The sequence below is a fragment of the Pteropus medius genome, unplaced genomic scaffold, assembly GCF_902729225.1.
Source record: "Pteropus medius unplaced genomic scaffold, Ma_sr-lr_union100, whole genome shotgun sequence".
Taxonomy (NCBI): domain Eukaryota; kingdom Metazoa; phylum Chordata; class Mammalia; order Chiroptera; family Pteropodidae; genus Pteropus; species Pteropus medius.
In genome coordinates this window covers 13,425,786-13,452,652 of record NW_024355205.1, presented here as the reverse complement: position 1 = coordinate 13,452,652, position 26,867 = coordinate 13,425,786, and the positions used below count along the sequence as shown (strand labels likewise).

Sequence of the window (26,867 nt, the reverse complement as noted above, 5' to 3'; positions counted from 1 at the left end):
TAATGCTATTACACACTGAATAGACTACAGTGTAGTATAAACGTAACTTTTATATACACTGGGAAACTAAAAAATTTATGACTCACTTGATTGCAATATTCACTTTATTGTGGTCTGAAACAGAACCCAGTGTCTCCAAGGTTTGCCTGTGTATCACTGAACTGCACTGGGCATTGCCATCATAAACCAATGGTCTTAACTGGTCCCTCTCCCTTTCCACTCCAAATTACTAGCATCATCCTCGCCACCTTCAAAGGGTCACTGGGGACTGTAAAGCCAAGATAACGCCCTTCCCTGGTCCCTCTTCTCAAAGCCCCTCTTGTTCTTGTTTCCTAGGAGCTACCCCAGTGCCTCAGGCCCAGCTGCACACTCCCATCACCTCACTCGGGCACTGCAATTCCTTCTACCGGGAGAGACTGTCTCTTCTGGTGGTTCTCTCACCCTTCAAACCCAAAACAAACGTCAACACGTGGGAAGCCTTCCTGAAAACCCACTGCATCTTGTACCTATGTCAATGGGAACACCACATTATGTCAAAATTACTTCTTCACAATAATGTAGTATTTCTCCCTCTATGCTGGCATCTTTGAAAGGAAAAAAATCATGAGTTAGTCATTTTTTAATTCTTAGGCTCTTATCCCAGGCTGACTTGTAACAGGCATTTTTTGATAAATGTCAGTTAAACAAATCATTAATGGTATAAAACTAGTAAGAACACTTTAGATTTCCAAACAGAGTTTTACAAATTTCAGAGTGACCAAAACCATCACATTATATAATTCTTAGAGCAATCCTGGGAGATTGTCCCCATTCTAAAGGCCCAAAATTTGGTTAAGAGAGCACAGAAAATTAGTGACAGGACTAGACTATTCAAAGTCGTCCAGCCACCAACACCTTTGTAAGAAAGAACTCCTGGAACCATCTCGGTCTCTTCCTGGCCACATTTACCAATCATTCGACAAGTATTATTCCCTCTCCTAGAGGTTCTTAACCTTAGCAGCACATTACGGTCACCTTGGGAGTTTTCATAAGCCCAATGCCCAGGCCATTCCCAGAACAATTAAGTCAGTATCTCCAGAGGTGAGACCCAGGCCTCACCTTTACACTCCTCAGGGAAACCCATTATGCAGCAAAGGCCAAGAACCACTGTCCTAATAAGCAAACCCTTCAAACGGAGTCCCGCCTCCCTGACAAGGCTGCAGATGGCTCCTTAAGAATGTCTTGATGTATCACCTGCCAGGGCCTGATCAGCTTGGAAGGCTGAGCATCAGCCTCTGAGAACCAGTGGAAAGACCGTGTGTGGCATTAGGAACCTGGAGCAGACGGCCTCTGCCTGGGTGTATGTATGACTTAGGCAGAGCACCTGCCTGCTTGGCACACTAGTTTACTCAGCTGCATTGCTGAAAAGGCTCAAATGACAATGGGTTTGAAGAGACCCTTTGAAAGGGAACAGGTCAGTCTGCATTCAAAAGTTAAGTAAGACTGATGAAACTGACTGCTTCTCAGGGCACGAAGCCTGTAATAATATAATAAAATAATGCAGCGTGGACTACTACAGTTAGCTCTACCATGCTTCCCATTTCAATATAATAGAATCAAAACACATTTTCGACTTTTCATATACTATAAAACGAAGAAACAGAAAGATGTGTACAAAAGGAATTGCCATACAGATGTCCAGACTAGATACGCTATGGTACACGTTCAGAGCACATAATTCAAATAGGTTTTAAAAATAACTTAGTCATGTACTGTAAACCTGAAACTAATAATAATTTAAAAAAAAGTCATTTACGAGAAAGCAAAATCACTTACAAATGCCATGGTGTGTACAGTGAATAGTTTAAATCTAAATAGCAATATGTTCCCACAACCATCTCAAATGCCTTCCAGTAAGAAAAGCCCAATATCTCTTGTTTGCAATTCCTTTCCATTAACCTTTAATGCTCTCTGAATTAAAATTTAAGTTTTTTATTCCTTTGAAGCTAACATTGTTTGAAGAATTTAATAGAATATGCAAGAACGTTTAAAACCTTTTAAGAGGGAAAGTGATTGGCTAGTCTATTTTTGCAATGGTTGTAGGTTAATCCTAAAATTCAACAGCATCTTTGGGATAAGCTACAAGATTAGCAAAACAACTATTCTCTCTTAAATAAGAAATTAAAAATGAGAACAAAATGCATTATTTTGAAACCTTCAAAACACCATATACCTAAGAAATACACATCTCCGCTGCTACTCCAAGTTGGTTTTTAAAATATATACCTCTGGAGTAATATCGGCTTCTGGTTCGCTGATCAGTCTGTATTTCTTCCCATTCTGCAATAACTTCTGGCAAACAGGAGGCTTGTCGATCTTCATGAATTTCTTAGAGGAGTGCTTTACAGACTTGGAAATATCCTAAAGGTGGAAATAGATTTTGGTTTTGAAATTCATCAGCAACAACTATAAGAATTTTAAGAGTCCAACCAGGGCGGTACCAGTTTGCATGATCTTCATCCCCCTACGAAACGACAGCAACGGAGTAACTTCCACGGAGCTCTCAAAAGAGACAACATGGAAGCTGAGGCACCTTCGGGCTGCAAGCAGGCTCCTGGATCTCCAAACATCTTTCTGCCCAGTACTACTTCACATGTCTCCATCCTTATCTGCACAACTATCCATCTCTGACATGGCCCTAGAGGGGACACCAATTTTATATGTATTGCTTGAATGCCTCAGAGAGGTTAAAGAAAACTTTGGCTCAGGTTCTCCTGGTAAAGCAGCTATACAGCTGATATAAAATTTAGGTTTCCTGAAGGCAAAGTTCAAGGAAATATTTTCCGAGATAGGAAAAAAAAAAAAAAAAAAACCAACCCAAGAAAAAGAGTGTAAGCGTAAAACGTCCACCAGGAAGGCCTTCCTGCCGTGACAGGACCCTGCTCCCTGTTCCAGCAGCTTCCTTCTCTACGTTTGCTGATATGACCGACTCCTAATCCCAGCTTCCCAGCAAGCAAGAATAACACCCTTTTAATTAAGGGAATTTACTTTTAAAACATATAGTTTATTAAATAACAGTACTTATTACAAAGGCATGCTAATTATATTTTAGATAGGATTATTTTTATACCATTTTGAAGACTAGCTTCCCAATTGAACATATTATCTTTATTAAGATTATAGGAAGCATATTTCACCCTCTTAGGAAGAAACTAAACCTATTCGTTAATAAAGTTTTTAAGTTTTCATATATATTGCTAATGAAAATCAGTATAGCTTATTTTTAAAGATGAAGAAATACTAATACATTGGGAGTAGTTTGATATAAATTCTGTAACTCAAACTATAACTCATCAATTAGTACACTTTATTATAGACCCAATGCTTATATTTTTAACTTATGTCAAACTCGGATTTCAAATCTGAAAGTATAATTTTGAGTCACCGTATTATCTGTCTACTTTATGTCGTTTCTCCACCCACCCCTAAGCATTACAACTGTACCGACAATGGCTAAAGGTATCAAAGGAGATTCAGTTACTACTATTCTAACTTATATATGAGTTCAGAAAATGGGCTAAATATCACAGCCTAACTCTATCTACATTCTGGAAAGCTGAACCATTATGAATATCCAAACCCCTTCCCCTCCCTTCAAGCACAAAAGGTGAATCATGAACTTCTGCTGCTACAAACCTCAGAATGTTGAAACCATGAACTGTAGGTCAACTGTGATCCAAAACACTGCTCGGAATGAAATGAATTAGCCTGGGAAGCCCATCTTATCTGAGGAGCATTCAGCCAAGGAGAAACTTCAATTACCTTACACTTGACCCAAAGACCTCAAACATCTCCCCAGTGTATTCCAGAGCAGGTGCTTCTCACCCGCTCAAGTGTGTACGACTTCCATGGGAATCCTGCCGAGGGGAGGCTCTGATTCTGTAGGTCTGGGGTGGGGCTGAGATTGTGCTAAAGTTCTGACAAACTCCCAAATGATGCCAATGGCCCTGATGCCCTGGTTCCCAGACCACATTCTGAGTAGCACTGCTGCAGAAAATAGCTGGCCTCGGCTGTCCATCAGACAACATCTCAGGGCCAGGCCTACTTGCCTGGGCCAACCCCACCCTGGAGAGCTATTCCCCATCTGTTGTCTTCTTGAAGCTGTTTACAAGTACAATTATACTCTCTGGATTTCAGACCTTGGCACGCACCTAAGCATTGACCTTTAACCTCTATAGCTAAGCGCCAAATTGCAACCAGAGTGTGGGGACACTTAACAGGGACAGGACCTACTCCTAAAGGTGGTGTTATGATTGAACACCAAGTATTCAACATTTACTATTCATTTTTATTGGATTTACCTTGATGAAGGAATCGTTATTGGTTGCTACATATACACGAAGAGACAAAGATGGATTATGGTCCACGACTTTATACAGAATCACAGCCCCGTGGTGGTACAATGTGTCTTCGCTTTGAATAACAGGTCCCACAGGAGAGAGCGAGCTCACGTGCCATTTGACATGACTCGCAGAATGATCCACAGTATATTCTAACGAGGCCCCACCAGACCTTTTGACATGGAAGACTCTGAATGTCATGCTGGAGTCATGGTCTGTCAAAATACGAAGGTAAATTAGTATTCCAGGTGTTGTTTGGTTTCCACATATATACTTTCACACATAAACACATGCACACGATAATTAAAATTTCAGCAAACAAGTACTTACGACCCAAGCAGAGGGAATGTGGAAACTGAATGGAGGTAAGACAGGTTGGGTCACATTTAACATCAAACAAGGGTCCCCCAACAGCCCAGGGCTTAACCACCAGGTCTGCGTATTTGCTCCAGGACAAAACGCAATACTTGATGTCAACTTTTCTGTTAACCTCAAATATCAGACCAGTCTCCGTGCACTCGTAAATTCCCTCCGCATCCACCTTCAGTCTGTATTGGACAGATAAGAACACCTGTTTAGTCCTAATGTTTGGTTAGCAGTAACGAAATTACTTATGTTTTTAATTTCATTCAGAATGCTATCGCATGTTAAAGAAGCATTATCGAAGAAAACAATCCAAGTAATTACATAAAATGTGTGAAATCAGTTATGCTGCTTTGGGTTTCCCCTGCTTGGGGTTATTTTTATGCAGAAAATTAAATTACTGATGCCATTAAGTCTCCTGTATTCACAATTACTTACAAAAACTGTCCCCTGGAAAGGAGTCTGGGGGTCACTTGTTCATTGTGTTTCTGAAGAAAAAGTATACATGTAATTAAGTAATGTGTAAGTAAATGTTTTCTTAGAGCAAATTAGAGGATCACATTTTATAATTAAAAGATACTTACATTTTCAGCATTACAGTGTTCACAGTGAGGTTTAAGTTTAATACATTCTAAATGAGAGAGACAAAGTTTTACTTATATGAATGTGATTAGCATTTCCAACCAAAAATTTAAAAATAAATATATATGCCCAGATTATAAAATTCAAAGATATATGCTCCTCAGCAATAGTATTTAAAAGAATATTTTAGAAAACGTAATATTTTAGAAAATGTAAGTTCATACCTGAATTTAAATAATCTGTGGGCAATTCTTTATCCTTCCATTCTTTAGCTGTAAAAGACATCATCACACAAGTCAATGTGTGGCATAAGTCAATCACAGCATGAATCACCTACTAAATACACATCTTCAGCTCCACAACCAACAGGAACTTTAAACATATATTTAAACATCTCCATGAGTCGACTCAATGGCACACAATACATTATTGTGTTTGTGAACCCCACTGTAAGTCTAAGGCATGAAAATAAGTTTGAATGTGACTCAAGTTTCAAGGCACCCCATTTTGGCACACAGGTCTCTATCTGATCTTTTTATTTGGCAGCAATCATTCTCATCATCCTTCAACGTGATCCCCACGTCCTCCTCTAACATCACGGCATGGGAGTGAGAGGGCTTAGAGCAAACAGGAGGGCAAGCACACTGTCTTGCTCTTACCCTGAGTGGAAGCTTCCTGGGTGGGAGACTCTCCTATTTCTCCATCTGTAGAGACAAGAAGGGCTTAGGGCACAGGTGGTAGTCAACAAGCTGTTCATTAGTTACTCCTCACCTAGGCCAACATCTCAAGTGGGGAGCTGCAGCCCCCACTGGAGAGTCATTCATGGTGACCAGGAGTCTGGAACTAAGCTGGAGTCATTATCCCCAAGACAACTGGGGATAAGTTGCAAGCCTGGCTGGCATCAGCTCCCCCAGGCTATCAGAGAGCTAGAGAGAGATTAGCTTGGAAGTTGGAAAGAAACTAACATCTGACTGCAGGCGCTGTTTGTAAGAGTCTCTGATTTAGCATGGATTCCTTCCACAGGACCCTCTATGATCCAGCTCCCCATTTGCTATCAGCTCCCCTACCCCTTACACTTACTGCCCTCCAATCTCCCCTCCCCATGTCTCCACACCAAAGCACACTTCTACCTCAAGGCCTTTGCACGTTGTCTCCTCCCACAAATATTCACGTCACTCACTCCCTCACATCCTTGAGGTGTCTGCTCCAGTGCCTCTAATCTGAGAGGCTTTCCTGCTGGCCCCCTGAAACTTGGCCTAAGGCACTCGCTCTTGCCCTTTCATTCTCCTTCAGGGCACTCCCTCACCCCTACCCAGCATAATACCAACCCCACAAAGTTTGGAAAATTAATTACAGGCAGAGATTTTTGTCTGGCAAGTGCGTAGAAATCATTAAAAAATTCAAGAATTCTAAAGTAGAAAACCCTGTCACCTGGGGTCAGGCCTAATGTGACAAATGTTTGGTTTTATGGTTTAAAAGTCTGAACAACCTTTGGGAGGGTCACCCAAGGAGCAGGACAGGCACTCCTCAACACATGTGTAAGGTCCTATGCCATCACCAGTGCCCAGGGTGTGCAGACGGTGCCCCGGGACAGTGCTCCAGCCCGAGCCACGCAAACTGCCTGATTTCTCAAGGCTATCAGGGCAGTGTCCAGGGACCACGGTCACAAGAGAAAGCCAGCTTCAAAAATCACCACTAAGATAAAATGGCAAAAGGAGACTAAAAGTATTCAGGATCCTGTATTCAGACTGCTATAGATGAAAAGGTTCTGAAATACTGACCCAAGTCCTGCACCACACAACCCTCCAACCGTATTTCCTCAGCCGCTGCCCTTTAAAGGACCGTTAAATCCTGAATTATTTAATGGCTGTACATCTATGTTGTATTTCATCCACATCCCATGTTTTCCTGTCCTGCTATTTGCCTAGGGAGCAGAGAAAAGGGAAGAGATTAGAGAATCCTAACCAGCCGGCAAACTCAGTTTTTGACCACATCCTGCCAGCCAGGGCAGAGAAATTGAACCAGTTCTCCCCAACCTATAAGCCATAGCTTCTCTTCAACTCATATGACACAGATGACCGCAGAGCTCACACCTGCAAGCAGAGGCACATCAAAGTATGAGGAAGATGGGTAGGCAGCATCGCTGGCCAGGCCACACAGGAGCAAGCATCGCAGGGGCATCCCAGCTGCTCCCACACCTGACCTAAGAATAGAGGTGAGCAAGAGGGTACCTGTCCCATCTCTCCCCAAGCGTGGAGGATAACAGGCCTTTTCACAGAAGGAGTAATCCTGGGAGAAGGCAAGGCCCTTTGGATGGACCTGGGGCTCCAGGACAAGCATCCTCAGCCTACAGAAGATGCCAGACCACTTTCACTGCCAAAGATATCCAGTGTCTAATCCAGCCAAGGGCCAGGGCCAGCTGCTCCCTGCCCCTCACATGCCCTGTCTGACTGCACTGACCCCAGCCTTCCACCTAGTTCTGAGCCCATCTTTAGCCTCACTGAGTCCAAATGCCTTCCACTTGGGTTACCTGTCATAGTCCAGGCCTGGCTTCTGGACGTAAAGGGTCTTGCCTCTGGACTCTAGGTCCCTATGGCCATTTACCCAGTGTGCCAGGGACAACAAAGCCATGATCCCAATACTCAGCTTTCTAACTTCATTTCAACCCTAATCCAATCTATAAAGGCTAGACGTTGTGAAGGATGAAATAATCCATTAATAAAGAAGACTGTATAAAGAAGATTGTATAAAGAAGATTGGGAACAGGAGGGCTGGTACACATTTTTTCCTCATGGGTATCAGAATGTGACATCTACTACACCAGGATAATAGAGATAATTACGGGTTCTTATCAATACATAACATGATTGCAAGGAGTTTATGATTGCCTTCAGAGATTCCCCACTGGGAAACTGCAGAGAGAATTAGTTTAAATACAGAAGGACTTCTGAGTGAAGAGACTTCATTTATTCTAAAGTATTAAAGGAGCCCTCCAACTGGGTTGTGTAGTATTTGTGTTCATGGGCAGATCGTATCCTAAGGATTGGGACAAAATCCTACATTAAAAAAAAAATCAGTTAAAATATAAGCTTAGTCACGAAACTTTATAACAAAAACCATATTTTCTATTTAGAATCTCTGTCCTTAAAGTAGTTTCATATTCAAGTTGCTCACAAATAGCCAGAACTCACACCAGAAACTCTAAACCACAAACGGTACAATACTTTCAGCAGCAAAGAGTTTACTCTGTGATAATCTGTGAGCAGTGACCACCACGGAAGGAAGCCAACATCGCTTGTGGCTACCCTGCAGATTAGGGTCGGTCTCTCAAATCTTTTTTCCTTAGGGAAACTAAGAGCAGAACCTCACATGCAGAGTGTTGGTATCTACGCAGATCAAGAACACAGTCCTAGCAGTCCAAGTGCAGTGAGCTCAAATTTTCAAAATGCTTGGTCACATCCTAATGTTAAACTCAGTTTTGCACAGAAAAAGATCATGAACAAGCAACCTGCAACTTAAAAATCCCAAAGGCCATCCTTCTCTTTCTTCCTTTCAACAACAAAAGATAAAATTCAGAGGAAGGATATACTCACTTATTTTTTCTGTTTTTGGCTCCTCATTATCTACCAAAAAAAAAAAAAGGTCTATATCAGATTCATGTGACAACTAAGAGAAAATACAGGCTAATGGGAGGATAGGTAAAATGTTTGCCTTTCACCAATAGCAACCATTTCCTGTCTTTCTTCTTTAGCTCATCCTGTTTTGCCACTTCACTTGCCAACTAGAAATTATTTACCATGTAAATCCTTTTTCAGTATTTTATAAAACTATGCTAGTAATTAATATGTCCTTTAGCAACATACGTGACATGTGTATTACTTTAAAATGAAAATAAAGGTTTAGATGTTTTGCCTGAATTAAAGAAACAGATACATATATTACTTACCAGAGTCACTTTCAGAATTGCTCTCAGAACTGCTGTCATCTCCTAAATAAAAACATATACCGGAAGTACACAATGAATAAAATGTAGGACCTTTTAAAAAAAATTGTATGCATTATAAAACAGATCCAAACTCAACTAATTTATTTTTTTAGTCAATTCTCGACTCCAGAACTAGTTTGGTTCACATAAAAGGGGGCTTGTTCATCTTTGGAAATGGATAAAATAAACTTGAATCATTTAAATATGAGTTTGGATCACACTCTGGCTACAATAATCATTTTACCTGGCTGTCATCCAAGTCCTACCAGGCCTTGACCTGCCCCTATTGTTCCCATCTTGCCTCTGCACTTGGACATCTAGAGGGTTCCCAGGCACAAGTTCAATGATGAAACGGTGAAGAATTCTGGAAAGTAGTGCCATTTCACCGAAGCACGGGACAAACTTAGTCCATGCTGTTCAACCACTCCTGGAAACAGTAGTCCCTAAGAATGCTCCCTCCACTTTTCACCCCCAACTCTACACCTCTGCCCACTGCAGTCAGGCTTCCATTCCCATGACCAGCTCAGGATCCTTTCCCTGATGTCCCCCAAAGCCTGCTCACCCCCACGCCCATGGTTCCCGGAGGGAAAGACACCTGCCACTCCTTCCTGCGCGTACAGCCCTTCCACCATGTCTGTCCTGGTTCACCTCTTACCTCTTGAGTGCCCTTCACTTATCTCTGGGCTCCTCTCCACCTCCCACCCCCAATGACTAATGCCCCAGGTCCCACTGCCCACTCTCAGCCTCCTTTCTACCTTGAGAGCCCTGGGAGGGCATTTCACCTATTCCCAAATCTGTAAGTCCAACCTCCACCTCCAGTGCCCCTGGACCTCTCCTGGCTGACTGTGGATGCACCCAGGCCCACTCTGCCAGGTCAAATTCATCTCCTTCACTCCTGGTCCTCAGTGATTCCTCCTCCTGTTCTCCAGATGCTGCCTCACCCTCCACTCAGGGTCAGGAGTCGATGAGTAAATACATGGAAAGCTATCAACATTATTCTCCAATCTTCCGCAGCCATTTATAACTACCGACAACCAAAACCAAGGACTGGCAATAGTTCCATGGAAGAAGGAAAAGATTTGAGAATAATGATGAGAACAATAGGATTCAATTGCTATTTTGGAGTGTTAACTACATGCCAGGCATGGCACATGTATTTAGACATTTACATGTATTTACTCATTTATTTACTCATTTTGCACATATGTATCTATATATTCTACATATATTTATAAAAGTGTTTTACATATATTTACACATTAGTTCTCACAGCTGCCCAATGAGGTAAGCTGAGGCCAGTTAATCTACTTATGCAAGACCGTCATCACTGCCACCCACAGGAAGTCTCGAGCTAGGATTTCAGCTCAGGCAGACTGGCCTCAGCTTGCAGTTCTTAACCATGTTGTTACACTTACAGGCATGCTAATTATTACTTAGGCAGTTCAAGCTCCAGGAGTTACTGGCTGGTTGGGGGTGGGGGGAGAAAGGGAACGGGAGGAAGTTCCTGCATGAGAAGACAATTGAGTGTACAGGGAGGCGTTCACTGTGTAGGGACAGGTGCTAGGAAATCAAGGTGATACGACACAGTTTTGTCCTTCATGGTTGGAAGCACAGAGCAGAGGTTCTCAACCTGGGCAGCACACTACATCACCTGGGGAGCTCTCTAAGCACACCCATCCATGCCTGGGACTCTGCCCTTCCTCAGAGGATCTGATTTAACTGGTCTGGAGTGGGCCTCAACAGCAGTATTCTTTTAAAGGCCACTAGATGATTCCAGTGTAGCCAGGTTTGAGAACCACTTGACTAAAATCAACCTATCTTAATCATGCCCCTGTCCCCCAAACTCACACCCCGAATGACCACCACTCCTTCCTCCAAGCCTTGAGAGACGTCTTCCCACTGCCCAGAACCCTTTCCCCAGACCCACCTGCAGAGCTCCTAGGTACCCACTAAGATCGATCCCAAATGTCACATCTGTCACCTTCATAAGCATCCCTCCACTCCACTGAGTCAGCCACGCCTCTTTTGTCATCCATTCTGTCAAATTCTTCCCACTGTCAACCAGTGGCGGCTTGTTTAGCTGCTGGTCTATGAGCCCTGGAGGACTCCCCACCTCCATCCCTCACAGCAGCTCGAGGAATGAATGCACATGTGAACGAACCAACGCTCTGCCCAGTGTTGAAGTACCAAGCAGACCTTACCATGGCCCCTCTTTATTCAGTTGGTTCCCTCTAAGAGTCTGGAACCTCAACAGCAGCGGTCCCCAACCTTTTTGGCACCAGGGACCGGTACTCCTATGAGACTCTAATGCCTGACAATCTGAGGTGGAGCTGAAGCGGTGATGCTAGTGCTGAGGAGTGGCTACAAATACCGATGAAGCTTCAGTCACTTACCCGCCACTCACCTCCTGCTGTGCGGCCTGGTTCCTAACAGACCACGGACCAGTACCAGTCCACAGTCCGGGGATTTGGAACCCCTGCTCTACAGAGCTGCAGTTCTGCCTGGGCCAGCCCCTGGTGAGGCCCAACCTGCTGCCTCAGGTCCCTGGGAGATAGAGTGTCCTTCAGCGGGGTGGGAGGCAGGGGGAGGGTGTGACTCTGGGGCCATCCCTTCAGGTCAGCTGTCTATTAGGGATGGCCCTAGGACTCCTGGTTCTATCTCTGCTCTCTAAAGCCCCTAGGACCATTTTTCTGCACAAATTTGAGAACTAAGTAAGATATATATATATAAAGAATGAGCAGTCCAGGGCCTGGCACACAAGTAGGCACTTAATAAGTGGTAACTATTTTTACTAATAGGTCACACTCACTCCTAAACTTCTGTGACAGGCACTGGCCAACCTTGTTATTACAAAGCACTAAACCCTTCCCATATTTCTGCAAGGGAGAGCTCTCACAGCAGAACCTTTGTTCTCTGATTCCGGTCACCAAACCTTCTTCAGTCTTTGGAAGCAAGCACTGTACGCTTTCCCATATCAGGGCCTTTACACCCACAAGTCTTTTAAACTAAGATAGCTCTTTTCTCCACCTTTGCCCTGTTACTCCAATTCATCACCTCCTCCGGGAAGCCTTCCAGGACTACTGTAGCCAAGTGACCACCACCTTGCTAGGCTTAAGGAGGACCTGTATTAGGTGAGTGTGGTCAGTCTAGAAAACGGCCTAATTGCCCCACTGGATAAATTCTCAGTTTCACTAAGCACAGCTTCATCACCAAGCTTTAAAGTAATTGATTTCACTAGAATAGGTAATCATAAAACTCCAAAATTTATTCAACTCTTTCAAGTAGAAAGATGAAAGTCCCTACCTTTCACTCAGATTGTTTGAAGTAAATCAGAAAATAAACTGTAATTTATCTTGCTATGAATTGCTTACTTTGTAAAAATTTCACTTGGACATTTACCAATATTAATCATATCCCTTACCTGATTTAGAGTCCTTTGAAGTATCTAGGTTGGGGCTAGGGCAATCTAAATTTTGAGAAAGAAATAAAGTTTAAGAGTGTAAATACAAGCACAAAGGAAAACATGTTCTTTTTTGTAAAATCCACTAAGCCAATAAAAATAGAAGTACCCTCTGCTATAAAATGAGTCACCTCTTTAGAGCAGCCTTGAGTGTCAAACTAACGCAAATGATGGCATATTCTCAGGGGAAAAAAAGATTTAGTCCAAGAAACATTAAGCCTTTTCCGGTAGAGGGAGAACAGAAAGCCAACAAACTTTAGAATTACATTTGGTTGGTTCCCTGGTCAACTCTCTTCAGTGGCAACCTAAAAACATCCTGACAATTAAGTAACTTGACACCAGAAAGGAAAACAGCACGGGGTTTCAGATTCTGTAACTAAAGGGCAGGCAATGGTGTTCCCATAGCAAAGAATCAGTGTCCCTTCCCCAGGCAAACAACTTGTCAATAATTTAGGGAAATGACACAAATGAGTTAAAGATAAGACTCTGAACTTGGCAGAAAAGGTGGGACCAGACCAGGGAAGGCCTGGAAGGCATTTGGGAAGCACTGGCATCCCCCTTGACGGTTCTGGCGACACAGAATGACATGAGAGCTTCAAACTGGAATGGGCCTTGGTAGTTCCCAAAATGCTGGGCACCACACTGTTCAGGACAGATCAGACTCCAGAAAGCCTGACACTAAGAAGCCAATGCAGAGATCCAGATGCAAGGTGATGAGAATCTAGGCCAGTATGGGTAGCCACGGGAATGAAGATATTATAGATAGAGAAGATGGGGGTTACAGAAGTTACCAGCAAAGTTAAATAAAGCAGGAACATTTCTGGGTATGGAAGGGCTGTTCCTTAGTTATCATGCCACATGTCTGTATTTATGCCATGTTCAATTAGACTGTCCCGGAGAACAGAATATCCACCCACACTGGGCTGGTGAACAACAGGGCTTCAGTTATCGGTTGACTAATTCCATTGGGCTTAGGCAGAGACCACAGTCTCTTTAATTTTATGAACACTGACTTTGTGTAAACTATGTGATGGGCCCTCTGCAGAAATTATGAGAAAATCCATGCCCCAGAAGACAGCTTATGGGTTAACGTAATTGCAAGGGCAAAGAGTAGCTGTGCATTAAACAAATCGCAACAAGAAATCACTATAATACAATACGAAATCAGGGCTATATTCTGTTGGTCCAAGAGAGAAATTGACGAGTCACTAAAGACGAGGGACTCAGCACGAATTTGGTTGAGCTCAAACAAGTTTTGGAGGTGAAATGTGAGGGATGAGGGAGGCATCTCGGGCAGAAAGAGGCAAAAGCAAAGCAAGGATGTGTTTCCTGTGGGTGGAGGGGTTCAGCTCAGCGCTGTAAAGCAGAAAAGCCCAACACGTCTAACCACCGTCCTGACAAACACATGACATCCCCACATGCTGCACATTCCAGCCAAATGTTACAGAAAGCTTTTCCAGATTTTAATTGTAATATTTAACAATTTACAATTTACAAACTACAAGAGGGTAACAGAACTTAACAAAAGCAAGACAGTGGCCCAATGATGAGCTAAAGAGTTTCTAAGTCAGTATGCACATAGCCAAGTGACACAGATTAGCACCAAACATGGCCTCCAGAATGGCTCTCAGCCACGAGGCGTGGGATAGAGGGACGGCCAAAGCAGGAAATATAGCCCCACAAATGTTTTACAAATTTTCAAAGCAAGAAGCACAGGCCAAAAAGAGGACTGGACCCTGAACAGCCTCCACACCAAACCCAGACCTAGTTTATTCTTTTAATGAGAGTTTTTATTGACCCAGATTCAGGGAGAGAATTATGTGTTGCTATTTTCAGTAAGTGTATAAAATTGATGATAACACTCAAGTATTATAGACAATGCCAAGTTATTATGCATGGAAAATTTATGGAATTCAGTTGATAATGTTTGCTAAACTTTACTGAATTTAAAATAAGCTTAAAAAAAGAACATTAGACACGGTTTGAAAGGAGGGAGATATAATAGCATTTACTTTCCATTCTCAAGTTGTGAAAAGCTACAAAGGCCCAAATTCTTTACATTTTACTTTTTAAAATATCTTTTGAAAAATAATCTTAAAAGTCTAATAAAAGTCATTATCCCATCATCCTAACCTAATGATTATTTTAATACATTTTTATTTCTGTAAGTTGATGAATGTATGAATGTAATAAAGCAACTGCAGCCAATAAGTAAAATAAATCATTTTCTAAAACTGCAAATGTTTCATATAGTATAGATCAAGTTTTCTGATAACTCAACATTGAGAGTACCATACCTTTTTCTTCTGAAGAAGCATTGTAATCATCACTAGAACAAGAAAAGAAAAACAGTTTTAGGAACTGATACTAATTTTATGAAAATCTTCTAATGGATCATTATATTATGTGTCTCCAGAGATGCTGCAGATTAAAGAACTCTCTCCCTCCTCGGTGCTCTTCCTGCCCTTCTCACTCTCCATGGCCTGACTCCAAATTGCACAGATACATGGAGCTTATCAGGTGTGCCCCTGAATCCTTGCCCTGCTATGCCTCCAGGAGCCACCAATACACCTTTACAGGTTCACAGCATTGCCATGTCTGTGCCCAGTCACTGGCCTCCCTCTGTCATGTCTCCTGTAACATAATCCTAATCGCCCATCCCCCGCTGGCCTCCAGCCCCTCCATCTGGCTCCCTTTGAGAGCCTTCCCTGAGTCACCCTCCTCTTCAAGGTCTTCTCATTCTGTTTCTCTGGCCTCTTCCTTCAGATACAGCATGCCTGAGAAATGAAGAGTTCAGACAGCTCTCATTTAACTAAGAGGTCCCTCCCTTGACCCATATTCTCCATTCTCACCAACTGCCTGAACTCTCTGCCCTTCTCAAGCCAGCCTCACAGAAGAACTCAGTCTCCACATTCCCACTCTCCATCCTCTCCTAGACTCAAAGGCTTCTGCTCTCCCATGTGACCAAAACCACTCTGGCTAGAGCCACCAATGATTCCCGCCCAGCAGACTGAACTGTGACCACTTTCTCTTTAGATAAAGCAGGTGACAGGCTCTTCCATGGCTTCCAGTCCCCTCTCACCTGGTCTGCTCCTACCTTCTCTGTCTCAGCAGCCTCTCCTCTCTCCACATGCTTCATCTCCTGGCTGTATCTGCTCCAGCCTCCTGGAATTGATGTGACCCAAAAATCACATCATGCACCGTCCTCTTCCCCCTCCTCTCTGCCCTGGTGCTTGCCTTCACACCAAGCTTCAGATCCCAAATCCTCACCTCCTTCTCTGGCCTCTTCCCTGAGTTCCAGGTGCCTTGTACCTGGGGGTCACTTCAGCACTTAACTAATTATTGCTTTACCTCCCCGTGAAAACTCACTCCTCTCTTTGCAGAGAATCACATCACTGGGTCACCTAATTGGAATCTCCAGGTCATCATGAGCTCCTGTTCCCTCTTCCTCATCCAGAAGCCAATCCAAGTCCTCCTGAGCTGCCTCCGGTACATCTCTCATATCCATCCCCTCCTCAGCATACACTGTTTCTACTTCAGTTCAAGCTCTCTCTTGCTTCACTGGCTCTCACCTAGCTGGTTGATTACAATTTCCTCCTAATTATCGTACCTGCCTGAAGTCTCACTCTTGGCTCATCTCTCATGTGACCATCAGCATGGTCGAAATCATGTCTTTGTTATACCTTTCTGTGGCTTCTCACTAATTCCTGGCTAAAGCCTAACTTCCTTGGCACAGCATGCCACTCTGCTCCCTTGTCCCCCATCCTGCCAGCTTCTCCAGAGTGAAAGATTGTCAGTGCCCCAAGCACACCCTGCATCTCTCTCTCTCGCTCGCTCGTGCGCGCGTGCACGCACGTGCGCACACACACACACACACCTGGGTCACTGCCCGGGGCCTTGCAAGTCATGCACCCTCTCCCCAACTCTGGGTGCTCCATGGACATATACTGTGATGCTGGAGTTATGTGTGCATGTAAGTGACAGCTCTGCCTTCCCCCTTGATGCCCAAACTCCTACTCATCCTTTACGAACAGCATTTCTCAAGGAGTGGTCTGAGGACCATTAGAACACTAAAAGGTGCCCTCTAAAAATAGTTTTTCTGAGCCCACTAAATCAGAACCTCTGATGAATAAATGAAAAGGCAGGAAGAAAACTAAAATGGTGTTTGTCTGCACTTATGGGTGCTGAAAATTTCTTTATTTTCTCATTTAATCATCCCAATAAACCTATGAAGGCTATTTTACAAATGCAGAGACTGAGGCTCAGAGAAGTTAATTAAATTCCTCAAGGTCACACAACTAACAATTTAGAAAAGGATGCACTTGACCCCACGCCATTATGACTTCAAAGTCCATGTACTTGCCTGGTACCATGTCTTCCCTCCCTCCCCACCACTTCACCCCCGAATCCCAATCCTGATAGTAAAAAGTAAACTGAGGAAGAACACAGCAAAAGACCAAGTGCTCACCCTTTCCCTTCTCTTCTTTGCCCATGTTAGTTGGGAACCCCCAGGTTTTGTAAATCTCCTTGACTCAAGATTTTATACTGGTAAACTTTCCCAAGTATTTGGTATTTCCCAAGTTCCAAGATTCTAGGAAATGCATGTTTTCTCATTTTCAGACCTAAATCCTCTTGTTTTTTAATTCTAAACTCCTACTCAAAAGATCAGAGAGCAGTAGTGAACCTAAAATTGGGAAATCCTTCATGAAACTAAAACAGGCTAACATATGGTTCCTGATGAAATACATAAAACAAGCCAACCGTTACATCATTTTTCTCTAGACTCATACTGTTTATAATGCAATCACCACACCTTTCAATTTTAAAATATTATGAGAATATGGACTGAGCGTTAGCCATTCCTATTTTACAAAATATTATCTGCTTAAAACCCACTTTTAGGTCCTCAGTGACAAAACTGCATTTTTCTCTTAACTGGAACTTTCATAATCCCCTTTCTACACCTGCTTATCTCTATTTCCAGGCATGTGTATATATCTCCTTAGATAATAGAACTTCTGCTAAAACCTAGAAACCTCTGTATAAAACCTTTATTTTCTCTATAAAGTAGATGAGAATGAGTGGTGTCCATAGATGCTCTACCCAATACATAAAAACCAACACAGGGAGGCAGCCGAAAAGAGGAGACAAAGACACATGTCCCAAATGAAAGATCAGACCAAAGCTCCAGAAAAAAAAATCTAAGTAAAAAAGAGACAAGCAATCTACCAGATACAGAGTTCAAAACACTGGCTATAAGTATGCTCAGTGATCTCAGCGAGAACTTCAACTAAAGAAACATAAAAAAGAATGAAGAAGACAATAACTGAAATGAAGACTACTTTAAAGAGAATCGACAGTAGATGAGGCGGAGGATCAAATCAGCAATTTGGAAGATAAAGTAGCAGGAAACACCCAATTAGAACAGCAAAAATGAAAAAGAATCCAAAAAAAAAAAAATGAGGATAGTTTAAGGGGCCTCTGGGACAATATTAAGCGTACCAACATTCCCATCACTGGCGTACCAGAAGGAAAAGAGAGAGTAAGGAATTAAAAATCTGTTTGAAGAAATAATGATGGAAAACTCCCCTAACCTGGTGAAGGAAAAGCACAGAGTCCCAAACAAGATGAACCCAAAGGGGCCCACACCAAGACGTCATAATTAAAATGCCAAACGTTAAAGACAAAGAGGGAATCTTAAAAGTGGCAACAGAAAAGCAGTCAGTTTCCTACAAGGGAGCTCCTATATGATTGTCAGCTGATTTTTCAACAGAAACTTTGCAGGCCAGAAGAGACTGGCATGAAATATTCAAAGTGATAAAAAGTAAGAACTTAAACCAAGATTACTCTACCAAGCAAAGCCATCATTTAGAATCAAATGACAGATAAAGATTTTCCCAGACAAGAAAAAGCTAAAGGAGTTCATCACCACCAAACCAGTATTATAAGAAATGTTAGAGGGGCATCTTTAAAAAGAAAAAAGAGATCAAAAATATGAATAATAAAATGGCAATCACTACATATCTATCAATAATTACTACAAATGTAAATGGATTAAATGTTCCAATAAAAGGAGAGATAGGGTGTCTGAATGGGTAAGAAATCAAGACCCTTAACTCAGCTATAAAAAAGAATGAAATCATGCCATATGCGACAACCTGGATGGACCAAGAGAGCATTGTGCTGAGTGGAGAAAGTCAGAAAGAGAAGGACAAATGTCATATGATTTCACTTATATGTGAAATCTAAAGAACAAAATAAAAACAGAAACAAACTCATAGATACGGAGAACATTTTGATGGTTGCCACATGGGAGGGGGGTTAGGAGGTGGGTAATAAAGGGGAAGGGATTAAGAACTACAAATTAGAAGTTACAAAATAATCATGGGGATATAAAATATAGCATAGGGAATATAGTCGATAATATTGTAATAACTATGTAGGGTATCAGTGAGTACTAGATTTATAAGGGTGATCACTACGTAAGACATATAAATGTCTAATCACTACATCTAATAATTGTTTATATAATATTTTGTGACACCTCCAATTAAAAATAAAAAAATTATTAAAAAATAAAATAAAAAAAAATACCCCCAAATTCACACAGCAAGTTATAAACAGAGACAATCTTACAACTTGTCTCAGCCTCTTGGTTTACATATCAATTCGTTCATTTAACATGTATGGATTATGTGCTAGGCACAAGTGAACAAAGCAAACAGGTCTGTGCCTTCAGGTCTATGCCTTCGAGAAACTGTCAGTGCTAAGGGGAGTGGAAGGGCCTCTTCCTGTATCTGAAAGAGAAAGTGCTTTGAAATAAGAAAAGAGAGCCTGTCTAAGATTGAGAAGTTGGGAAAGGCTCTGGAGGAAGTGACATTTAAGCTGAGCCAGAGAAAGGACAAGCAGGAATAAACAAGAGAGGAAGAACTGGGGGTGAGAGGAGGGTGAGATTCTGTCTGAGGCAGTAAGTAGTTGATCAAGATCCGGAACAGGGGGAAAGCAAGTGTGGTCAGCAGGAGAGAAGCAAGAGATGGGAAGGAGGAGAAACTCTAATTCTGGACTGACACAACCGCCAGGATGCTGAGTGGCGATCACTTAGTCTCCTGAGTAGTCTCTAGGAAGAACTGAAACTTGAAAGCAGAGGAGGAAATCAAGAGTGCAGGGTCGCAGAATCTGTCGACATCACAGATGGGGAGTGCCTGACCTTGTGTAACCCCCCGACAATCTACAGTTCAGACACTGCCTTTGTTGAGTCCAAAAAGCCCAGGCACTTCCCTGAAGAAAACCTCACTCCCCTAGGCCACAATAGTCAGCTCAAGAAGTTGTAGACTGGATGAGAACTCTCTCCTAGGAGGCCAAGTAACTCAGGAAATGAACTTCATTCAGAATCAAGCTCTGGAAGCCAACAACACAGCCGGCTCCATACCGGCCAGGACAGAAGGATTTCCTCAGTGCCAAGCCTTCTGGGACCATGCCCTGGGGTGGTCAGGGACTCAAAGGTGGGAAGCAGGCTGGGTGGTAGCAGAGATACGGGCGCCCTGAGCTGCCAGCGATCGATCCCCTCAGGGGATACTTCCAGAGCCAGGCTAGTTTCTCATCATCACCCAGTTTCTTATCTTCTAAGCCCCAAAGATCACCACTTCCAATCAACTTGCCCACGAGAGAAGCCATCCTGTGGCTTTTTTTCTAATATGTCCAGGAGCACAGGTGTCAGTGCTTCCGAAGGTACTTAGCCCTGGCCAAGATGGAGAACGCACAGGGCTGGCTCTCCAAGCTGGTTCCTTCACCCTCAACTCTCCCTCTCCTTTTTTCAGTTACACCAGCAGGAAAAAAAAGTTGAAACTGGTAGCTCTTTGATATCAAAAAGCTAAAGGATTCATTGTATCATCACCGGTAATAGACAAAAACCAGAAACTACTCTCATCAAGAGGAGAGTGGACAAATAAAATGCATTAGTCATATAATGGAATACTGTAAGCCATGAGAACCAGACAACTGCTACACACAACCATGTGGATTTATTTGACACACATAATGTTGCACAAAAGAAGCCAGGCGCAAAAGGATATATACTGTATAATTCCATTTTTAGAAACTTTACAAACAAGCAGAACTAATCTCTGGTTCCTTTGGGGAGGAGGGATATGACAGTAAGAGGAATGAGGGAGGGTGGGGTTCGAGGATGCCATATTCTCTCTCTCCACCTGGGTTACAGTGACATAAACATGTTCACTTTGTGATAATTGATCAAGCTGTATGCCTAAGATGCCTACGTTTTCTGTATGATTGTATATATACAATTATATACAGATGAAGGGTTTTCAGAACCTTGAGAAAGGAAAAGTAAAGTACTTAGGGCTTTAGCTTTGTGGGCCTTCACTGTGAATGGAGAATGACCCTGGGTGGTGGGGATGGAGGGGGGCAAGGTGAAGAGGCTGATTGCCTTGGGGATATGGCCTAATGGAATGTAGTTGGGTGACAGGAATTGGGGGGGCAGTTTTAGGGTTACTCCGTTTTTGCTTCTTGTGACTGTCTATGAGATCTCTGCATAATGTAGTCCAAAGGGAAGTGGGGCCAGGAAGGAAAAGGGCTGGGACTAGGCTGGCAGGGAGGAAGGAGGCTGCTGGACCATTTCCAACAGTGAGGGAACAAGGAGGGGAGGAAGGAGTGGAGGAAGAGGGAAGAGAAAGAAATGCAAAGTGTCCAGGGTGGGCAAGAAAGAGAGCTCGCCTGGGCTGAAGCTGTACAGGGAGGAGGGGGGATTTCCACCATTCGGCCCATCTCTAGGGGGGACTAGAAGGGATCCATCTCTAGTCCCCTCCCTGACACAACATCGTCTGATATACAACTGGATGAAAGGTTTTATTGTACTGCTCTGCTGTGCTTTGTTTACAAGTCGGTCACCTCTGGGAACTAAAAGAACAGGAGTGTGTGTGTGTGTGTGTGTGCACGCGCAGCCAAGGTTTGTACATCCCCAGCATCCAACACAAAGGCAGTTTGCACTAAAAGGTTCACTGGACAAATAAACAACAGAAAGAATACAATAGATACAAGGTAGAGAGACTCTACTCAATACTTGAGAAATCTGTTAGCAGCTTAAATGGCCAAAAATGTGGGAATGGCTACGTATCAGAGTGGCACACTGTGCAGCTACTAAAAATAACAAGCACAAGTAGCAAATATCTGTCTGGTGCCTTACAGTTAACTAAGAAATTGCACTTCGCCATACACAGTCTGACACAAAATTATATGGACTCTGTTGCCACACTGAAATGTGAAAGTGACACAGCAGCAATCTCCCTGAAGAGGCCAGAAGATGAGCTCGGTGGACTAACAAACTTTGATGGAAAGGGCTGGAGAGGGTCCACATTTTAGAGTAATACTAGGAAGGGCTGGTAATTCTGAGCGGCTTACAGAGTTTGCTTAGCTCTGTTTGTGTAAATAACTGTGCTAATTTCACAAACTATATTTCAAGTCACTTCCTCTACTGTTTTTAGGGGAAAAAAACCTTTACTGTTAGCCACAATTTGATTCCAAGTTCTCCTTAACAATCATTCACAAGTTGAGTGGAACCTCTAAGTGTTTTTGATGTTTAAAATGGACTCAGTTCATGTTCCAGTGTGGTTTTATTCATGATCCTAACATCAAGAAATAAAAAAAAATAAAAAAAAATACTTTTCTAGGCTGTCTCCTTGATTGCAACAGTGCTTTAAAGGACAAGGAGGTAACAAACAAACAAACTAACAAACAAACAAAAAAATACCCTCCCTCCACCCTGAGGGAAGTTGGGCCAAATGTTTAATGATCCACGAAAAATGAAGTGGTATTCTCTTCCTTCCTCTAGTTGTTCCTATAGAAACTATGTTTTGCAGTTTGTGACTGTCCCACAAGTAAATTGTCTGCAGACTCTGAATCTTTGCTGAGCGTTTCTGCACTGCTTTGGATGGACTTCCTGCAAGCACTTACTGCAATGAGAGGATTGTCAAAAGGATACGTTTCACAAAGATATCTATTGCTAAAACACTACATCGGATGGTAAAAGCCTGCTTTTGCAAATGACAGTAGGTACCTGTGGAGAACCCGAAAGCCTACGAACTTAGAACATCACCAAGCCAGCTATTAGTAAACATTCCCGTGTAAAAAAGCAGCTTCATTTAAAGGTCTCTGGGATACTGATGAAGAACAGGCGCTGGCTACCTTTACAGTAATAACAGAAATCCTTCAGGCAAAGTTCTGTGCACAAGACACTGTGTTAGTGCCACATGGCGGGTTGGGGCTGACGAGAAGGGTGGGGGCTCCATACATGGACAAAGGGGAATGTGAAGGAAACTAATCCTGCCTTCCACTCAAACTATTTAAAAGCCCGTGGCCAAAGCGCCAACACGGTTCAGAAAAACACCGAGCATCCGCCTAGGGGACCTCCCATGTCCTTCCTCCAGGTACAGACGGCGCAGGGACTCGGAAGAGCTGAAGCCCAAGAGCTGGGGGCAGATGAGGACAGCAGAAGCTGAGCACTGGGGCAGGGAGTCAACTGCAGAGGCCGAAAGAGCGCGAGTCCACCACGGAGAGCAAGGGAGGCACCGTGGCGCGACCCGCCCTCCTTTGTACCCGCGAGTCGCCTGCCGCCACCACCTCCAGGATATAAACAAATCGCGCTCACCTGCCGCCGCCGCCGCCGCGGCGCAGCCGGGGAGCGCGCGTGGGGGAAGCCGCGGCTGCAGCGGGCACCAGCGCCGCCTGTAGGCCGACCCCCGGGCCTCCGGACCTGCGCGCCGCCGCCTCCCGCGCGGGCACCTGCACGCGACCCCGGCGCCGCCGGCCTTTCCCAGGTGCGACCGCCCAGTCCGCAGCCGCGGGTCAGGGTCGTGGTCGCGAGTGGGGGGCGCATCAGCTCCCCAGGCTCCATGCCCCACGCGGGACAGGTGCCGCTGTCGAAGGGCGCTTTGTTTGTGCGGCCGTGGAGCCCTCGCCTCGCCCGCGGAAGGGCAGGGGCAGAGCCCAGGTCCGGTGCCAAGGCAGAGTCCCTTAGGTACGCGGCGATATTGGGCCCAGCCGTCCTCCACTCGGCTCTACGCTTTCTCCCTCCGACCGCCTCCCCCACCCTGCACCCTTCCCCCCTCCACCGCCAGCCCCGCGCTGCGCTCACCTGCTCTCCGCGAACCCCGCGCCGCGGCTCATGGTCGCTCGGTGGCTGAGTCACAGCACCACGCACGCCCCGGGGTCGGCGCTGAGCTCGCTCCGCGGCGGCTGCAGGAGGGGCTCGCGTGCGGAGCGCTGCCCTGCGCACCCGGAGGCGGCCCACGCTGCCGGGAGAGGGAGGAGGGCGAGCGAGAGCTTGGAGGAGGGGACTGGGCGGGAGGGGGCGCCGGGCGCGCCTCTGCAGCCGCGCCAGAGGCGGCCCTGGCTCCCATAACGGAAACGCAAGCTCGCCGGCGGCCCAGTGTTGGCGTGCACATCAGCGTACACACCAGCGTGCACGCTTGCACACGTGCGCACAACGGCCGGGTCATGGCTGCTTGTCAGAGCCCTCGCCCTGTGGGAACTCGGCTTGGTGATACTAACGCCAAAGCTTCTGTGAAGGAGAAGGGCCAGCACCATTCTGGAGGGGACAGAGAGTTCAAGTCACCCTGATTGGAGTTGTATACTCCCGTATCTGAGGATTTTCACTGGGGACTACGAGACACCCCTTCTCCAAAGGGGTTTCCAGGTTCGCATTTTAAGATCTTAGGATCTGCGAACCACCTGATAGTCTATGCCAGATTTTGTGCCTAAATACGTGTCTAGAGTGAGGGACCACAGCCTTCGCTGGCTTAAATAGCTCTGTAAACCCACTTCACCCCAAACTATAAAGATAGATGGATTAAACTGGTAGTTCCCAAGTTTGGCTGAACATTAATTGTGCAGGGATTTTTTGTGTGTGTGATGCCTCGAATGTTATCCCAGACCAACTTTTATCAGTGAAGTGGGACACATCATCAGTATTTTTAAAGATCCCAGATAATTCCAATATGCAGAAAATTCCCAGAACCTCTGCTTAAGTTGGTGGCCCTCATTGTACACTTTTTTACCCGATTTTTCATCATGATTGTTTGCTTGTCCGTCAAGGTCCACTGAACCATCAGTGGAGAGCCAGGAATCGTGTTCACTGGGTTTATGGGGAGCCAGGCTAGCATGTTCCTTACACCGAACTTTGGCTTCTAGATGAGGGAGAGTTCCAACTCCAGCTCTGCTGATTCCTAGGTGTAGGAATTTGAACAAGTCGTTAAAATTTCAACTTCAGCTTCCTTGCAAAAAAAAAAAATGGGAGGGGGGGGCTAGGAACTGGTATCTTTTTAATTGAGATATAATTGACATGTAACATTAGTTTGTGGTGTACAATAGGACTCGCTATATCTATATATTGTGAAATGATCACAGTGAGTCTTGTTGACATCCATCACCACACAGTTATAATTTTTTTCTTGTGATGAGAACTTTTAAGAGCTACTCTTATAGCAATTTTCAAATACATAATACAATATCATTAACTATAAGAAATTGGTATTTTTTTTTATAAGCTCCCCAGGTGGCCCAACCCAGCACCTGTTGGCAGAACCTGATTTGGGATCTATTGGCCTTAACTCCCTTTCCCTTTCTCCCATCCACTTTTCAACCAATTGTAACATGGTTGCCCACTCTTGCGAAGGCCACCACTTACATTGCAGCTGCTAGACTGTGGTACCCTTTTCCATATGCCGTTGACTCACTTGACCATTCTCTCCTTCCTGAAATTCTCCTTTGGCTTCCAGGAGGCCCGTAAGGTATGACAAGCAACTGAGCCCCAAAAAGAATTGAGGCTCTTGATCCAATCAACTATGATGAACTAAAACCAGAAAGAAACCATTCAAGTGGGCTTAGAAGTGAATCCTTCAGCTCCAGTTGAATCTTTTGATGACTGCAGCCTTGGTGGACAGCTTGGCTGCAATCTCATGCAATCTCGTGCAGGACCTTGAGCAACAAATACCTAGCCAAGGCACTTTCAGATCCCTGACACATACATATGAAATCATTAATGTTTGTTTTTTCAAACTGTTAAACTTGGGGGTAACTTGTTATACGGCAATAAATAATACAAACAGGAAACAAGATCCTATAGTTGGTGCAGTAAAATCACATTTGCACTCGTAACTTATACTTGTTCTGCAAAAGAGGGAGAGAGAACAGTTTACACTGTGTGGCCAATTCTGCCTGCTATTCCAGTGAAATAAGATGATGAGATGAAAGAGGTGGGTCTGGTTTCATCACTCAGTCCCTGTCCTAGTCACGGGCATCTCTCATAGAGGAGAAAGTATTGACACTGGCCTGTGCTGCACGTAGTTTTAAATATCCATGATTTATACAAAGTGAGAAGAATGAGGCTAATTCATTGATTTGGATTCTATATACATAATGTCGTAAAAGGACCCTCAAAATCCCTTAACTCATGAGGACCTAAGCCCAGGACTCCCCCAAACCAAGAATAACACTTAGACCTGTGCAAGAGGGACCCCAGCCCTGGGACTCTTGCTTTATAGAGCCTCACCATGGCCTTCCTCCGACCACACCTCTCAGTGTCAGGAGTCAGTGAGGCCCAAGGTCTATGCCCTTCCAGAGCCTGTGTCCACCACTTACTCCACTTTTAGACCAAACTCGAGGAATGAGAGACCCCAAATTCTCTATCCAAATAGCTAAGCCCATTTCCAGGGCCCATATAGGCCTTTTCCAAGACCCAACTTTCCAAGGGTGGAACATACCACTGGAGTGCACACACCAGGCCAAGGTGAGACCAAGGGGCAGTTGTTTAAAGGGATATATGGATGAAGCTGGTACATGAGGTTGAGTGGTCCACACATGTACACAAAGCCCCTCACCATGGAGACAGAGCCAGCAGCAATAAATAGTTACATTAAAGAACACAAGGAGGGGGCCTGTCCACCCCGAACCAGCTCTCCTAACACTGCCTCACCCTTGTGTGGAACTCAGAACTCTAGCTTGACCCGACTTTTCACATCATTTTACAGGTATATTTGTCAAGGTAGGAGGACAGAATATATTTCATTTAACAGTGTGTTAGCTT

General features: G+C 44.1%; 1 protein-coding gene across 3 annotated transcripts in view; it reads right to left on the bottom strand.

Annotated features, from left to right (window-relative positions):
* The window catches only part of LOC120598917 (caspase recruitment domain-containing protein 8-like), a 35,871-nt gene extending 11,764 nt beyond the window's left edge, over positions 1 to 24,107 (bottom strand). The window contains exons 1-13 of one of the 3 annotated variants that reach the window (XM_039858051.1): positions 23,919 to 24,106; positions 15,867 to 15,934; positions 15,067 to 15,098; positions 12,731 to 12,775; positions 9,271 to 9,312; positions 8,918 to 8,947; positions 5,984 to 6,046; positions 5,549 to 5,596; positions 5,327 to 5,373; positions 5,181 to 5,230; positions 4,710 to 4,927; positions 4,341 to 4,594; positions 2,266 to 2,400 (exon numbers count right to left, since the gene is read on the bottom strand). In XM_039858051.1, the coding sequence (XP_039713985.1) occupies positions 2,266 to 2,400; positions 4,341 to 4,594; positions 4,710 to 4,927; positions 5,181 to 5,230; positions 5,327 to 5,373; positions 5,549 to 5,596; positions 5,984 to 6,046; positions 8,918 to 8,947; positions 9,271 to 9,312; positions 12,731 to 12,775; positions 15,067 to 15,098; positions 15,867 to 15,901 (999 nt within the window). In that variant the 5' untranslated portion in view covers positions 15,902 to 15,934; positions 23,919 to 24,106. Of the gene's footprint in view, positions 1 to 2,265; positions 2,401 to 4,340; positions 4,595 to 4,709; positions 4,928 to 5,180; positions 5,231 to 5,326; positions 5,374 to 5,548; positions 5,597 to 5,983; positions 6,047 to 8,917; positions 8,948 to 9,270; positions 9,313 to 12,730; positions 12,776 to 15,066; positions 15,099 to 15,866; positions 15,935 to 23,918 lie in introns of all 3 variants that reach the window. The other 2 variants (XM_039858052.1, XM_039858053.1) reach the window with 2 other exon arrangements.
* Between the last annotated feature and the right edge of the window lie 2,760 nt (positions 24,108 to 26,867).